Raw genomic sequence first — 16,830 nt, forward strand, 5'->3', positions numbered from 1 at the left:
GATACCAAGGCCTTCAGGGCTGGCCACTGTGTTTTGATAACACTGTTTGGGGTTTGGCTCCTGGCTGTTGGTCTGCAGCCAGTTTGAACTTGCTCACAACTTTTATAAGGGTGTGATGAGTGAGGTGCTGCGAGTACTGGCAGCTGCAGAAAGCAAGTGCCCAGTGGTGCATATGGCTCCTGGCTGCTCTGCACAATGAGAGCTGAAGTGCCTGGGCTGGCCGGCACGGCTCCAGCTGTGCAGCCTGGGCAGGGAGACTCTGCAACCCACAGCTCCAAACTTCTCCACACAGCAGTCAGCCACAGCATCTTCTCACCGAGCATCTCCTCGGCAGCTGAGCGCATCAGTGCCATCCTGCAGCAGGAAGAGGTGGGGGACCGAAAGTGGCCACCGCTGTTCGTCCAGCTCAATGAGCTGTTCAGCACTGCGTCAGGCCTGGTGTGGAGAGAGACAGCTAGGTAGGCAGTGGGCAGCGGGCAGGGCCTGGTGGCAAAGTGGGAGCGTGGGGGGAAGCCTGTAAGTGCTCTGCTTGGGGGGTGCCCCAGGAGTGCCCTACACTGTGAGAATGCTCGGTTTGCTTTGCTGCCTCTAGTGCCTGCACTGCGCCTTCCAGGAAACTCTTGTTCCTGATTTTGAGTGACTCATTTCATGTGAAATCTTCTGCTCCCTATGAGGGCATTGTGTCAGGCTGGGTGCAAATGGCCACACTGTCTTTTCACAGCATTCACGTAATTCTCTTAGTTCTGCTTCTGCATTCCCTGACTCTTCAAGTCCTTGGCAGCAAGCCAGTTGTGGGAGCGCTTTGCTGTCTGGCTGGGCAGAACTGAAAGCACTGTGCTCTGGGAAATGGGCAAAGAGGACATCATGGGAAAGCTGGGCAGAAGGATGTGCTCTGCAGGACATTTGCGTCAGAGGTGAAGCCTGGGTGCAGTGTGAGCAGTCAGCAGTGCTGGGCAGCTCTTCCTCAGGGCAGGGGATGCATCCTTCCCACAAACCACTGGTGGGAAAGGAGGTGCACCGCTCACCTCAGAGAGCTGGGGCACTGCAGGTGTGAGAGGTACATGGCCATGATCCCAGTGTATGTGCTTTGAAGCCTGGGGGGATAGTTTGGTTTCTTTTCCAGAGCAAGCAAGAGCAGCCTGTAAAAAAGGCTTGGCCAGGGGTAGCACTCCCAGTGTGAATCTGTGCTGCAGTGGGAATGCAGCAGTGGAGCAGCAGAGCAGAGGAGCCAGAAAATGGCTCAGATGGTCAGGGCAGCAGGAGTCAGAAGCAACCAGGGGCAGAGCAGACTGCCAGGAGAGCAGGTGGGGCATGGGGAGGGCAATGAGATCCTGGGCAGGTGCACAGCAGAGCCAGGTCCATCCCAGTTCTGGTGTGGGGCATGTGGAAGCATGTCTGGGAAATGCCACCTCACCATGCTGTCCCTGTGCAGCTTGACAGCGATGCCTGAAGGAGACACTGAGGTACATGCTGGCAGTTCCCATGCAGCAGCGGCTCTGCCTCAGAGCCCTGCAGGTCTGGAGCCATGTGCCTGAATGCTGGGGCTCTCCCAGTACCTCCCCGTGCAGCTGTGCCCCAGGCAATGCCCTGAGGCCTGGCAGCAGGCTCTGCTCCGAGGGGTGGCCAGCACTGCCCCGTGCTGGGCACGTTTGCCCTGTGCTGCATGCCAGTGGACAAAGGGAAGCTCTGTGTGTGCTGCTCTGCAAGGATTTGGCACAGCCTGACCATGACAAACTGCTCCAAACACTTTTCTTCTGACTGCCAGCATGCACTGCTGGCCCTGGGGCTGGGTGGAATCCCTCTGGCCAGGGGAACAGAGCAAGGTGTGGAGCAGCAGGGCCCTGTGCCCAAGCCAAACTTAGGGATCTGTGTTCCTGCTTCTCAGCACAGGACACCAGAGCAACATTCCTTGCTCCTGACTGTGCTTCTGTCTTGGCAGGTGGATTAAATTTGAGGAGAAGGTGGAAGACGGAGGGGAGCGCTGGAGCACACCTCATGTCCCAGTACTCCACCTGCACAGCCTCTTTGAGCTGAGGACGTGTCTGCAGGAGGGGACAGTGCTGCTGGATCTGGATGCCCACAGTTTCAAGGAAATAATCGGTACGTGGGTAATGCAGAGAAATGGGATGGGATGCTCCCGGAACAGGAGCCAGCCCACCAGGAGATCTCTAGACAAACCAGTGACAGAGGGTACCTGGATCCACCAGCAAAGAGGGCTTTCCCCAGAAGAGCCCCATTGTTGGGCAGAGCTGGGGCTCAGCACTACCTTGTGTTGCAGAAAAAGCACTCTCTGCACAGCCTGATGTATGGGATCCTGAGCTGCAGGACTGCCTGGCAGCTTTGCTGCTTTGCCAGCCGCTGCACCGAACCACCACAGCCCCGCTGCGTGTGCTCACAGAGCTCAGCCTTGCTTCCTGCAGAGGTACACCTGGCAACACAGCAGGGGCTGGCATGCTGCTGCTGCTGCCCTTGGGACATGTACCATGCTGACCTTTTGCTTGTGCATACATTTTGCTGCTTGTTCTGTTTTTTTTGCAGAGAAGGCCAAATCCTGCCCTGAGCCCAGAACCCAGTTCTCAGAAACGCCTCTCAAGGAGCAGGTAGCGTGGGAAGGGCTGGGCAGATGGATCAATGGTCTCCATGGGAGAAACAGTTTTTCCAAGAAATGCATCAGTTTCTTGGTCTCAGACCCTAAATGAGCTGAAAAGCTCTGTCCACAAATGGCACAGAAAAGTTTTACAGGTCAGGACCTGTGTCTGTCACTGCAGGACGCAGCCTCTGTGATGTGTTCTCGCTGGGGGAGGCAGAGAGCCCCCAGGCGAGAGGGCTGAGAGGGAGGTGGCCTGGAAGGGGGGATGAGGGGGACCATGGTGTAGGTGGTGAGGTTGGAATCTGAAGTTTGGTCTCAGTTGGCTGTCCCACATGGACCTGACTTTCCATGTCCTTTCAGCTGAGAAACCAATTTAAGAAGAAGCTTCTGCCAGGGGCCGAAGTAGCCAGCGTTATGGTTGGGGAAGTCGACTTCCTGAAGAAGCCATTTCCCGTCTTCCTTCGCTTAAGAGAGGCTGTGACCCTTGGCTCACTGGCTGAAGTTGCCCTCCCCAGCAGGTAACTGGAGCACACAGTGGCCTTGTAGCCCTTTCTGCTGCCAGTGTCCCCCCCTGCCACCTGCATCCCTTAAGCTCTGTGCCTTGGTGCACAGAACAGCCGTGGGGGCCCAGCACCAGTAGAAAGACCTTACCTGGTAAAAGCAATGGAGAAAACACCTAAAGCCAAGTACAGAGCCCGCATACAGTCCCAGAACCTCTACTCACTGCCTCCCCTCCTGCATCCTGCAGCACCTCAGGGGCACTCAACATTGCAGTGGGGATACACCAAGAGCAGTGTCAGTGCTGTCAGGCAGCCTTGGGGCACAGACCCAGTGCTACCCCTATATGGGCTCTGCATTCATCCTCCTCCCTATGGGCCTCTGAATGCTTTCCACTTACTCCTTGGGAGCATCAGTGATCAAGGCTGGAAAGAGACGCAGATTTCTAGGACTCTCGCTCTCTCTTGCCTAGCTGCCCTGTGGGGGTGCTTTCCAGACCTTTTGTCCGGGGTGAGGAACAGGGACAGGAGATGTTTTTACATGGTATCATTTGAAGCTGTAACAAGAAAATGTCAGTGTGACTCTCTGAAGTGAGGACTTCCTTAGGAAGCACCCCGAGGAGGGGTAGGGATGAGGATGGACATTGCCACCTCCTGGTCACTCAGGCCAGAGCGCCCGTGGTGAGCACGCAGGGGACGGAGCATTCACTTCCTGCGCTCTCCTTAAAGGGAAATGTATGGCTTTGGGGTCGAGACAGACCCATGTGGAGTCTTGCTGAGTGCCATTATTTAGCTGACAGCAACTGTTCTTCATGTGTTTTCCGAATGGCCCTTTTTCCTCTCTGGGTTGGAACGGGATGGAAGGAGAGCTCGTCTCTGCCCTCCGTACCCTGAGCGCCATTCCCCTTTGCCTGCCCTCCGAGGTACAGCCAGCATGTTGGGGCTATCTCCCATTCAGATCCATCTCTTGGATATTAACTCTCTAGTTTTCCCATAGTCCTGATGCACGTACATAGGTCACTACAAAAGTGATGCCTCCTATTTTTTTCCATGGAAACTACAGCAGATACAAAGAGCACAATAACACAGCTTGATAGAGTCTCAGCTATAGAACACTTTTCCAACACAGTCACCACCATTAGCCAATTTGTGCAGATGAACCCACTCACTCCCCATGTGCTTAGCAGACTGCCTGCAGAGCACCTGGCAGCACACTGCCTGCCCTCAAAAGGAGCTCCCTTAGAGAAGCTGCTGGTACTGCAATGTTCATGGGTTGCTGTCTTGTCTGCAGGTTTCTTTTCATTCTGCTGGGCCCTCAAGCCAAAGCGAAAGCCTACCATGAGATTGGAAGGGCTATGGCCACATTGCTGACAGATGAGGTGAGCCTAACACAGCAGCTGTCCTGAGCACACAGCAGCAGAATGGCTGAGGATGCCAAGGCTCCTCTTCTCTGCAGGCTGCAGCAGAGGTGGCCAAGGACAAGGTGGGCTGGCAGCTTTCCTGGCCCAGGATAAGAAAACAAAGGATTTGGGTGGTTATAAGGTCTGAGCACATCCATTGCAACTGACTGGATGGGTGCCTTCCTCGGTGGTGTCTACATACTGGGAGAAAGGCTCTGATTAGCTGAATGCAGGAGTTGGTGGCTAATCCACTGCATCTCACCACAGCTCTTCCAAAGGATTGCCTGGCAGGCTAAGCACCAAGAAGACCTCATCGCAGGGATTGATGAGTTTCTGGAGGAACTGACTGTGCTTCCTCCAGGAAAATGGGACCCCAGTGACCGAATTCCTCCACCACGCTGCCTGTTGTCCCCAAATAAGAGGTATCCTGGGGGGAGGGCACCCACAGCCTTTGTTGGCTCCTGTGGTCCCAGTTGGAGACCTCTGCTGCAAGCCTGTGATGCTGAAATCATAGAATCATAGAATGGTTTGGGTTGGAAGGCACCTTTAGGAAATCTGGATCTCAATGGGGGTAAAGCTATCCTAGGAGCCAGCCTTTGTCAGTGAAGTATTCCTGGCCAAGCCCCTTTGCAGCTCCAGCTGATGCAGACCACAGCTATGGTCCTGGTGCTGTTAGATCTGCAGTCCCACTTGGCTCTTGCCAGTGAGGGAGTGGCAAAACCATCCCATGCAATGTTCAAGCAAGAGCTGCTGGGAACATGAGGCCTCAGCACCTTCCAGCAGGACACCTCCTGCTTTGCCCAGCTCTCTTTCATTACTAGTCTGTATAGGGTTGGTTCAGGGGCTGACCTGCCAGCTGGTGGAGATATCTTGTCCTCATCCTACCCCACCTCATTGCCAGGGAATACAGAAGGTGCCTCCAGCCCTGTTCCCTCTCCATCCTCCCTGTCCTTGATAGCATCGTCTTGATGCATGATGCGTCCTGAGGGCTCTGGTCTGTAGCCCACCTGCTCAGTCTCCCCTGGCTCTGCCTCAGGATCTCCATGCACCTGTGGGAGTGGAAATCTCACTGCAGTGGGAATACAACTGCTGCCAAGGACAGGACTAGCCTGGCCCACCTGCATACCAGTGAGGAGCTGGAAAGGACAGGAAGGTCAGTGCGTTCAGATGGGAGCAGGGTAAGGCCTTGCCCGCTACATCAATCCTGGCTTCGCTGGGCAGATCGCTGCTGCCAGGGCCACATCCTCCTCCAACCAGCACCAGCCAATGATTCCAAGAGAGGACTCTGCTCTCTGGTGATGGCCATAGCCAGCTGGAGGGTGCTCAGATCTCTGCTGCCTCTTCTCCTCTCTGGGCTGCTGCAGACTCTTTGGGGGGCTGATCCAAGACATCCGAAGGAAGGCATACTGGTATCGCAGTGATTTCTCTGATGCCATGCACATCCAGTGCCTCTCAGCAGTTCTCTACATCTACCTGGCAACGGTCACCAATGCCATCACCTTTGGGGGCATGCTGGGGGACGCAACAGCCAACATGCAGGTCAGTGTGCCTTGGGGTGCCAAGTTGGGTGTGGGCTGTGATGCAGAACAGTGGGCTATGTGGGGTTTGCCTGCAATCCTCAGGGTAGGGCTGCCTGGGGAGTGCCACATGGAACTCCCTGCTCATGCACTGCTCACCGAGGCTGCAGGGCCTCCTGCAGCACTGCTCTCCATTGGCAGTCCCAGAGCACTGGCTGGGCCTGAGCAAGTGTAGTGCTCAAATCCATCCCTGCAGCCCAGAGTCCTGGTGCCCAGGCAGGACCCTGCACTCTGTTCTACAAGGGGTCTGAAGGAGGGAGGCTGCTCTGAGCATGACCTGCAGGCACAGGCATGGCTGGCTGTGTGCTGGGGTGCCAAGCATTCCCCTCAGCAGGCTTTGGGAAGCTGTGGCCTCTACTGTAGCCCCACTTCTTCAGCTCCACGCCTGAGCCACCTCAGGACCTGTGCTCACCACTGGGCTGGCTTCGGTGACAGCTCAAACGTGAAGTGCTGGGGTGACTCCTGGAGCAGTGGCTGGCCTCTCGGCACCTCTCAGACTCCTTCCTCCCTCCTTCAGTTCAACATACTGACATCACTTGTGATTGGGGTGATGTCACCTGTAGTGAGGGTGACAGGCCCTGCAGCTGCAGCCCCAGGCTGCCTAGTTCATCTTGCTGTGGCTACAGCTCTGAGTCTCTGAGTGCTTGGAGGAGAGCAAGGGTCCACAGGTTCTCCCCAAGCAGAATCACCTCACACCTGTAGCCAGTGGCAAGCCCACATGCCCTTTGTCCCCTCCTTCCTGACTGTGGGGCTGTCACCCTGGTACCTGTCTTTCTGCTGGCTTCATCAGGCAGACAGCACCTGAGCACTGTCCCCCTGGCCCCACTGCTCACCTGGTCCTGCATCCCATCCCTCTGCACTGCAGGGTGTACTGGAGAGCTTCCTGGGCACTGCCTTCGCTGGCTCCATCTTCTGCCTCTTCTCCGGCCAGCCCCTGACCATCCTGAGCAGCACCGGCCCAGTTCTGGTCTTTGAGCGTCTCCTCTTCTCCTTCAGCGAGTAAGAACTGAATGAGGGCATCTCCCCAGGTGGCAGCCTCAGCTGCACCATCCGTGGGCTGGGCACAGGCTGCCTTCACATGGCTGAGTGCCACAGTAAGAGTCTGGGCCACTCTCCCCACTAGGGACTATGGTCTGGACTACCTGGAGTTTCGCCTTTGGATTGGGCTCTGGGTGGCCTTCTTCGGCTTGGTTTTGGTGGCCACTGAAGCGAGTCACCTGGTGCAGTACTTCACCCGCTTCACTGAGGAAGGCTTCTGTGCCCTCATCAGCTTGATCTTCATCTATGACTCTCTAAAGAAGATGCTGAGCCTGGCGGAAGCCTTCCCCATCAACTGGCACTACCGGGCTGATGATGTGACCTTGTACAGCTGCACCTGCAACTTATCTGTCCCAGGTGAATGCAAGCTGCCTGTCACAACTCCTGCCCACACACTCAGCATGGCCCCTGGGCCAAGTCCCTGCACAATGCTGGTGGGCAGGGTGCTGGGCTGTGCACACAGGGCTGTGCCTTCATAGGGACAGAGCTCCAGCATGGTGGCCTCAGTGCTACCTGCTGCGCATTGGTCTCCACACCTCTATCAGAGTGGCACAGGGAAGATGAAGGATGTGGGCATGGCAGGAGGTGATGGTCCCAGGAACCACAGGAGCTAACTGTGGCCCCAAGAAGCACCACAGTCCCTGAGAGTGATGAGGGATGTCTAGTTCAAGAATGCCTCACAGCTGAGAAGAAGGAGGCTGTTCCAATCCTACCCTTACCTGCCCATCCATATTGGCACCTGGTGCTCCCTTGGCTTTGGGCATCCTCACACCTTGCTTAGGTGTAGGCATAAGGGTAAGCAGTAAGTTGCATGGAAATGTCACCTCGTCCTGCCCTTGTACCAGTTGGAGACAGACCTTCCCCAGTGGGATACAAGAACTACCTTCCTGCCACTATCTGCCCCACACCAGGGACTCCTGCTGAGCCTCTTTATGCTGCAGGGTTGGTGTCAGGACAAGAGCACCATCTGCATGGCATCCCCAGGCATCCCCACCTGGGATGGAGCACCCTGACGAGCACAGCCCAACTCCCAGTGCCTGTTGCAGGCATCTAGCCTGTCGCTCGTGTCCCCAGGTGTACTGTGTCCCCTGCCTGTGACCCTAGGTCAGGCTGCTTCCAAAGGCTTATCCCTTTTTTGGGAGTGGCACTGCCTGTTTCCCTCTGCCCCCTGGCTCAGGCAGGGACAGAGACCTGCAGCAGCCTGGGGCTGTGCTTCTGGAGCCTTGACAGTTCTGGGAGTGGGGTGAGCTGCAGTTCAGCTCCTGCAGTGTGGGGCCAGAGGATGTGGGGCACTGGGGAGACCAGCAGACCGTTCAGCACCTCAACACACTTTCTCCGTAGTCTGTAATCTGGTCTGTAATTCACAGGGTGTTTCATGGAGTCTGAACAAGATGTGTCTCTGCTTCCATGGTGATCACCATGTCTGCAGGACCACTGTGGCAGTGGAGCCATGGCACTGTGCACCTGAAGCACCAGTGCTAGGCAGAGCTTGGTTCTGCTGTTGACTGTTAGTGTGCTGATGCTTCAGCCAAGCCCTTTGCAAGCCTTTATGACCCCAAAGGCACAACTTTAGGCTGGAAAATTTCACCTTGAAGGACTGCGGTTTGGCCAACTTCAGGACAGCTGTTAATGGACAGTAGGAATTGCTGAAGGACTATTTTAGCACAACAATAAGGAGACAACAGTGAAGAACTGTGAAGGATGTGAGGAAGACTTGCAAAAGTCTGCGAGGGGCTGGGCCAGGGATGCACCCTGGAAACCTTGACTCTGGTGCTCCCAGGCATCAGCCCTGGCCTGGTGCTTGTCCAGAGTATCCAGCTGCAGGCCGCGCTCTCCTGCTGTCTGGTGTCATTCTCATGCCTCAGGAGTCCCACATGGCCCCACCTGGGTAGCCAAGACAGCTCAGAACTCCTGGGAATATTCTGGGGACAGGGTACGGGCTGCTTGGTGCCCGGCTCTGCAGCCCCATGGCTCCTGGGGCACCGACTCCCTCCATTGCCTTGCAGGACACGTCACAGCAGGCAACAACACACTGTCTCCTCCAACTACAACCCTGCAACAGGTACGGACCCTTCTGGGAGGGGACACAGAGCACCAGGCTGTCCTCACTGGCCCTTTGGCTCCAGTGCCACATCCCTGGCTTATTTCCCCACCTTCACCCTTCCCACATCCCCACAGCCTCCTGCAGCCTTGGCCGCACTGAGCCGGGCCCAGTGTCTGGGCCGAGGAGGCCACCTCCAGGGGAGCAGCTGCCCGTACGTGCCTGACATTGCCCTCATGTCCTTCCTCCTCTTTGGAGGCACCTTCCTCTGCTGCACCACGCTCAAGCACTTCAAGAGCAGCCGCTACTTCCCCACGGGGGTGAGTGCCCCCCAGCTGCCTCGCTGGGGCTGACCTTGGGGTGTTTCTGGGGCTGTTGCGGATGGTCCCTCTGCCACAGCTGCCTGGGAATGGTCCCGGCCAGTGCGGGTGAAAACCTCCCTATCTGTGGCATTGCAGTTTCGGAAGCTGGTGAGTGACTTCTCCATCATCCTGGCCATCCTCATCTTCTGTGCCATCGATGCGGCTCTTGGTCTGGAGACCCCCAAGCTCCTGGTTCCCAGCGAGCTGAAGGTGACCAACAGATAGGGAACCAGGAGCACTATCAAAGAGCAGCTAGCTGGCTCAGCAGCAAGCCTCACACTGGTTGCATGGCTGGGCTGAACTGTCAGGGCAGGGGCTGCTGTGGCTTATATAAGGCCTCCAGCGCAGCCTGGAGGAAGGAGGATTTGTAGGAAAACGGAGCCTTTGCTTGAACTGCCTGCTCTTGGCCAGCCTGGGCGCATCCCACATGCACCATGGGTGTGTGAGGGCTCGCCCTTGCAGGCAGGAGGCTGCCAGTTCATCTTCCTGGCTTGTGAACTTTTTCCGGCATTGTCTAGCTCTCGTTGAGGTCTTGGAGAAGAGAGAAGACAGCAGGCTTCCTGGAAGAGCTGGTGTCTGACCTACTTGCCCCCAGCCCAGCCAGACCCAGTGCAATGCGAGGAGGGCTGGCCAGCACTGCAAGCACTGACGTGCCAAGCTCACTCAGGCTTAGATGGCAAGCCTGGCAATGCTCAGCTCTGTAGGATTTGCTTTGCAGTGCCTCTGGGAGCTTGCCTCCTCACCTCTCCCCGTAAACAGCCTGGCTGTGCCTGGCTCCCCAGCCCGCCTTCCCTGAATCCCACTGTGCTGCCAGGCTGGTGTGCTCTGGCTGGACATCGCAAGCTTTGCTGGTGAGCAGGCCTGCATCCTCTGCAGAACCTGCCCCACACTGCTGCTGTCTGCCATCGATGTGGTCTGGGTGGAAACGCACAGTGGATTTGTTGGCATGACTGCCCTGCAGCCCTTCAGTCCTATGTTACTGCCCCACTGCATACAAGAGGTTGGGCCACAGACAATCCTGTGGTCTGTAAATGGCCTAGCCTGGTCCTGCTCATGCAGGACAACCTTACGCTACAGCTCATGCTGGAGCAGGAGTTGTGAGCTCAAGCCTGGACTTGGGCTCCCCACCCTGGGTGTGGAGAGGGATTGGCAGAGCAAAGGATCATGCTCTGCTTCTTCCATGAACTGGGCTGTAGTCTATGTGTGGTGCTACTGCTTGGGCTCTGCAGTACACCCCCTTCCACCCACGGCTCAAATGCTGCCCCTGTAGCTTACCCAGGCGGGCATGTGCTGTTCTAGATGTACCCAGCTCTCAGCACCAGCTCATGGTGCCCAGGAGTAAGCTCTGCTGCAGTGGGTGTCCTGCAAGCTGCTGGGTGAGTCACACTCCCAAGGAAGGAGCATCCAAGGGCGTCCATCTTGATCCAGCTTTCGTGCCCATGGGCTGGTCCCTTTGCTCTGCTATGCTGCAGGCCCTGTAGGCACACATTGACTAGCATGATCTTTCTGCCTTTTGCAGCCCACGAATCCCATGAGGGGCTGGATTGTCTTCCCCTTTGGAGCCAACCCCTGGTGGATCTGCCTGGCATCTGTGGTGCCTGCCATCCTTGTTACCATCCTCATTTTCATGGACCAGCAGATCACAGCTGTCATTCTTAACCGCAAGGAATACAAACTGCAGGTGAGCAGAACCCAGGGGTGCCAGCAGGGTGCAGGCTACAGATGGGGAGCACTGCTCTACTCTGTGTGTGAGCTCTTGCCTGGGCCAGGCTGAGCAGACAGGGGAGAGCTGGCATTGGCAGTGCCAATGTCTTGCTGTGTTGGCTCCTGTAGCGGCGCAGCCCTTGCCAGGCAGGAGGGTGTGGGACTTGCTGTGTTGGGGGTGTCAGCCCTCCCACCAGATCTGGGGGTGCCTCTGAGTCTCTCCCTCTGCAGGCATCCCCCCATGCCTCCATCACCCACTGCAGGAGAGGCTGTGGATAGGACTTGGTGGGGGACAGAGGGCATAGGACATTGCTGGGACAAGCCAGCTGTAGGCTGCAGGCATCTTCAGGGCTGGGCAGCATTGTGGCTGATCACCAAGAGAGTGCAAATATCAGGTTGTAGGCTGGCCCTTGGGTGTTTCTGACTCCATCTGAAGGTTTATGATACTTACAAATGCTTTCAGATACATGCAGGACCTGGCAGGGCTCCCGCCACACATCTGCCCAGGACATATGGCTCATCCTGTCACTGTGAGCTGTGGGGCATAGATGTGGCTCTGCAGGGCTGAGGAGCAATGCTCACGGCACAGTCAGGCAAGATGCCACTGCCTGGCCTTGCCATGTGCTCATCCTTGGCTTCCTACCACATCCACCACCCACCCTGATGGTCAGTGGTAGCCCAGGCCCTGCTGTCTTCTGCGACAGTGTCCTGTTCCCATCACGCTGGGAGGGCCTCCCAGTGCTGCCGTGCCATGGGCTCATTCCCGGCCATGCTTCCCTCTTTGCAGAAAGGGGCAGGCTTTCACCTGGACTTTCTCTGCGTCTCGCTGCTGATGATTGTCACCTCTGTGATGGGCCTCCCCTGGTACGTATCGGCCACTGTCATCTCCCTGGCACACATGGAGAGCCTCAGGAAGGAGAGCACTGCCTCAGCTCCAGGCGAGCAGCCCGAGTTCCTGGGCATCAGGTATGGCCTGAGCTCTGCCACACAGTGAGCTGCACCTCATCTTGCCTGGAGCCTCTACTCTAGGGGACTCCTGCACCTCTCCTGCCCACAGCAGTGGCACCAGGGGACAGGCTGCTGCCCACGCAGGCTGATGGGGGCTGTGGGTGCCTGGGAGAGCCTGAACACTCCTGAGATGTCTGCACTGTTGCCCACAGGGAGCAGAGGTTGACCGGCCTGGTGGTCTTCATCCTGACGGGAGTCTCTGTCTTCATGGCACCCATTCTCAAGGTATGGAAATTGGCTGCTGGTGTTGGCCTCAGGGTGTCTTTGCCTCCTTTCTGAAGTGGGCAAGGTGCACTGCAACCTGAGTCGTTCCCAACCCCACCGCTCCTCCAGCTGCAGCACAGAGAGACACACCTAAGAAGGAGCACTGCACTGTGTGGGAAGGGGTCTGACAAAGGCCAGAAGGATTGGCTCAATTTCTGCAAGGCGGCCCCAGCAGCTGGCTCACAGTTTTCCCTGAGGAGCCAGTTCTGTCCCCTGCAACCTTCTGTCCCATCACCAGAGCAGTGCCAGCACTTACTCGGCACTGCAGTGAGAGTGGCAGAGCTCCTGGTGTACTTCTTGCCATACCTGGGTCACTTGAAAGTCGGGTCCCTTCTCTAGCATCATCTCTGTCCCCAGACCTGAGGATGGCAGAGAAACTAAAGACCAAAACTTCTTGCTCCTCCCGTTACAGTGGGAGGCTGCCTGTGACGCTTCAGCTTGGAGCTTGGTCGATGGGGCTGTGCAAACATTTTGTTAGTCCCAGGACCAGCAGCTGCCTCCCAGCTTGGGCAGGTGATGAATCTCTAGTGGTTGTCTTTATGCCAGGGAAGCTGGCCAAATCCTAGGCATTTCTCACCCACTTCAATGGCAGCAGAAGGTGATGTCCCCTGCCTCACAAGGCCTGGGAGGAAAAACAGAACATGCTGAGCAACTGGACGGCAGGAATCTGGCTGGATATGGGGAAATGCTCTTGTGAAAGAGGGGTTAGACTAGAAAGCAGCCCAGAGGTGGCAGGACCTGGATGCGAGGGCAATCTGGCTGTGACATGTCACCCCACTGATCACCAGAGTTGATTCAGCTGATCTCACTGGCTAGACAGGAGCTAGGCCAACCTGCTGACATAGTCTACCTAGATCTCAAGAAAGCCTTCAATACTGTCTCCTGCAGTATTCTCCTGTATAAGCTGGCAGCCCATGGCTTGGACAGTTACACTCTTTCCTGGGTAAGGAACTGGTTGGAGGGCCGAGCCCAGAGAGTGGTGGTGAATGGAGCTGAATCCAGCTGGCGACTGTCACAAGTGGTGCTCCCCAGGGGTCGGTACCGGGGCTGTCCTGTTCAGTATCTTCACTGACGGCCTGGATGAGGGCATTGAGTGCACCCTCAGAAAGTTTGCGGATGACACCGAGTTGGCAGGAAGCATCATTCTGCCTGGGGGTAGGAAGGTCCCACAGAGGGATCTGAACAGGCTGATTGCTGGGCGCAGGCCAGTGGGATGAAGTTGAACAAGACCAAGGGCCGGTCCTGCACTTGGCCACAATAACCTCAGGCAACGCCATAGGCTTGGAGCGCAGTGGCTGGAAGACTGTGTGGAAGAAGCGGACCTGGGAGTGTTGGTTGATGCTCAGCTGAACACGAGCCAGCAGTGTGCCCGGGTGGCCAAGGAGGCCAATGGCATCCTGGCTTGTGTCAGAAATAGTGCAGCCAGCAGGAGCAGGGAGTGATCATCCCTCTGTACTCAGCTCTGGTGAGGCTGCACCTCGAGTACTGTGTCCAGTTTTGGGTCCCTCCCTACAAGAAAGACATGGAGGCCCTGGAACATGTCCAGAGAAGGGCAACAAAGCTGGTGAGGGGTCTGGAGCACAGGCCTTATGAGGAGAGGCTAAGGGAATGGGGGTTGCTCATCCTGGAGAAGAGGAGGCTCAGGGGTGACCTTATGGCTCTCTACAGCTGTCTGAGTGGGAGGACTCTCTGTCTCTGGAGGAGTTCAAGAAGTGTTTAGATGTTGTACTGAGGGATGTGGTTTAGTGTGAAATATTGGTGATAGGTGGATGGTTGGACAGGATGATGTTGGAGATCTTTTCCAACCTTGGTGATTCTGTGATTCTACTACCTTCCATCTGGCCTGCAGCTCCACACCATGCCAGCCAGGGGACAGCTTGGTGTGCTGTTTCACAGAGCTGCCTGCTGTCTGTAGCTAGGCCATGGCCTTTCAGTCTCTCATCCCAGGGCAAAGCATTTGCTTTATCAGACACCCCACTATTTATAAATCCAACGCTGTATGACCCATTTCCAAGTGCCTTGGTGCCTTATCTCCAGCCTGGGTTACTCCCAGCTAGAAAGTGGGGCAAGCATCTCAGAACTTGTGTCCCCTCTCTGAAGACGGTGATGTCCTTGCATCAGTTCCTATCATAGACAGGAACACATCCAGTTGTAATGCCCTTGGAGCCATAAGATAAGCAAAAAAACATGAAATGAAATTGTGCTATTCAAAGAGAAGAAAACAAACACTGCATCTGTATATACAGACTGGTCTTACAGGAGGCATAGCTTAGTGCAAATTCCCTGCTGAAGCCTCACCCTGGTGTTTTGCAGTATATCCCAATGCCGGTGCTTTATGGGGTCTTTCTGCACATGGGAGTGGCAGCTCTGAACAGCATCCAGGTGAGTGGGACTGCACAGAGCATGCATCTGGATTGTATTGGGATACTTGTGGGTCTTAGGGAGGAAGCGCTTTGCTCAATACCAGCTCACTCTGTGCAGTACAGCTCAATGCCTTGAATTTGGACCTAAGATTGGGCAGAGGGAAGGAGTGGCGTCTGGGTTGCTGGGGAGCATGAATTACTCCTGCACTGGTGGATCAGATAGTCTGAGTGAAGGAAGGGGACCAATGGGTGGCCCGGAGCAACTCTCCACAGCTGCAGGATGTCCCCGCAGCAGCTCTCTGATTTGCCGACTCTGCCCTCTCCTGCTAAACCCTGGGCAGGGACAATCCAGGCTCCAGAAATATCTACCTTTTTTTCTTTTTTTTTTTTTCCCTAAGCATCTGCCTGGAAAGAGTTTGTCCAGTCATAGCCAGAGGCCATAGCCCCAGGTTCTGTAGCACTGTTCAGATCAGCTCCCCTGCAACAGATCCCATGAGCAGCCCTGGCGACAGCATGGAGTGTCAGGGCAGAGGGCTTGGCCTGCCTAGGGGGCAATCACTGGCACCCCTCTGTGCTAGGCGATGGGGTGGTCACAGCAGGGAGGTGGGTGACAGCTGACTGCAAGTGTGTAAGCATCCTTTCTCTGTGCTGTGTTTGACAAGCCTGCTATCCTCTCCCTGCAGTTCACGGACCGAGTGCGGCTGCTTCTGATGCCTGCAAAACACCAGCCAGATCACCTCTACCTCCGCCATGTGCCACTGCACCGGGTGCACCTCTTCACCTTCATCCAGCTGCTGTGCTTGGCCATTCTCTGGGTCATCAAGTCCACTGCGGCTGCCATTGTTTTCCCAGTGATGGTAGGATGTCTCTTGTAACCAGGCTGGTTAAAACCCACTGACCTGCAGTCCCCTGGCCCATGCTGACTAATGCTCTGCCTTGGCCCCAGCTGCTGGCCCTGGTGGGGATCCGGAAGGCACTTGAGTTCATCTTCTCCCTGCATGACCTGAGCTGGCTGGATAACATTATGCCTGCAGCAGCCAGGAAGGAGGCAGAGGGGAAACAGCGCAGGAAGCAGGAGGAGCAGGAAAGCAACACTGATGAAGAGGTGGGTGATATCCTGGGAGCTGTGCTCTTTTGCAGCCACCCCTGAGGAATCTGAGGTGCAGGGGCTGCACCTGGCCAGGGCACGCAGCTCAGGCAGCAGCCCGGAGATGCAGGAACAGCCAACAGCTCCAGCACAAGATGCCAAATCCAGATGGAATGGCACCAGAGCTGTGGTGCTTTCATCTAGGGAGTGGCCGGGGGAGTGGGGACAGCAGCAGAGCTGGCACGCTGGGCCATGGGCTCAGCACACCCTGTGCTGCGGCGGCTGGTTGAGCAGCTACAGGAGCTGGATCCTGTGGGCATGGCTGCTGGAGGGTGACTGGGAGCGCTGCAAAACGCATCACCCCCTCGCTTCTCCTCCAGTCTGAGCTGATGCATCGCCAGGGACGAGAGATCAACATCTCCGTGAATTAGGGCTGCGGCTGGGACGAGGCAGAGCAGCCTGAACCAGACCTGCTGCTCACCTCCCGCTCAGCACCGACACGAGGCCCGCTGGCAGGTACTTATTGCCTCCGCGTTGCAGCAGGCCCCAAACCTGCGCTCACTCCGCTCCGTGCTGAGCCCCGTGCCCCAGTTGTGGGCAGCCTCGCTCTGATCCTGGCCCAGCTCTTGGCCTGCAGGCCGTGCGGCCCCGCGGCGTGTCGGTGGATTGCAAAATCGCAGAATCACAGAAACACTGAGGTTGGAAAAGATCTACAAGATCATCCAGTCCAACCACCCACACATCAGCGACAGCTCTCACTGAAATTACAGGATGAAGATAATTGGCATTTGAATAAACCATGCTTTGACCCTGCGCCGTTCTCTCGGCTCTTCCTTCCGGAGGGAAAACCGCGCACCGGCCCGCGCCCGGCCCGCGCCCGGCCCGCACACCACGCGCTG

At 56.6% G+C, this 16,830-nt stretch overlaps 1 protein-coding gene across 1 annotated transcript; it reads left to right on the forward strand.

The window, feature by feature from the left end:
• The first annotated feature begins 195 nt into the window (after nt 1-195).
• Nucleotides 196-16,375, forward strand: SLC4A9 (solute carrier family 4 member 9). The gene is made up of 21 exons (XM_042887188.1): nt 196-458; nt 1,940-2,100; nt 2,279-2,422; nt 2,539-2,600; nt 2,951-3,108; nt 4,379-4,466; nt 4,755-4,909; nt 5,524-5,640; nt 5,852-6,026; nt 6,930-7,063; nt 7,188-7,459; nt 9,109-9,164; nt 9,281-9,463; nt 9,602-9,715; nt 11,025-11,186; nt 11,997-12,175; nt 12,370-12,442; nt 14,795-14,863; nt 15,528-15,701; nt 15,791-15,949; nt 16,312-16,375. Exons 1-21 carry the CDS (start codon nt 196-198, stop codon nt 16,360-16,362), a joined length of 2,949 nt encoding a protein of 982 aa, XP_042743122.1. The 3' UTR covers nt 16,363-16,375.
• Nucleotides 16,376-16,830: the final 455 nt, after the last annotated feature.

The sequence above is a fragment of the Lagopus leucura genome, unplaced genomic scaffold, assembly GCF_019238085.1.
Source record: "Lagopus leucura isolate 7727_CA_CO unplaced genomic scaffold, USGS_WTPT01 Super-Scaffold_100075, whole genome shotgun sequence".
NCBI lineage: Eukaryota > Metazoa > Chordata > Aves > Galliformes > Phasianidae > Lagopus > Lagopus leucura.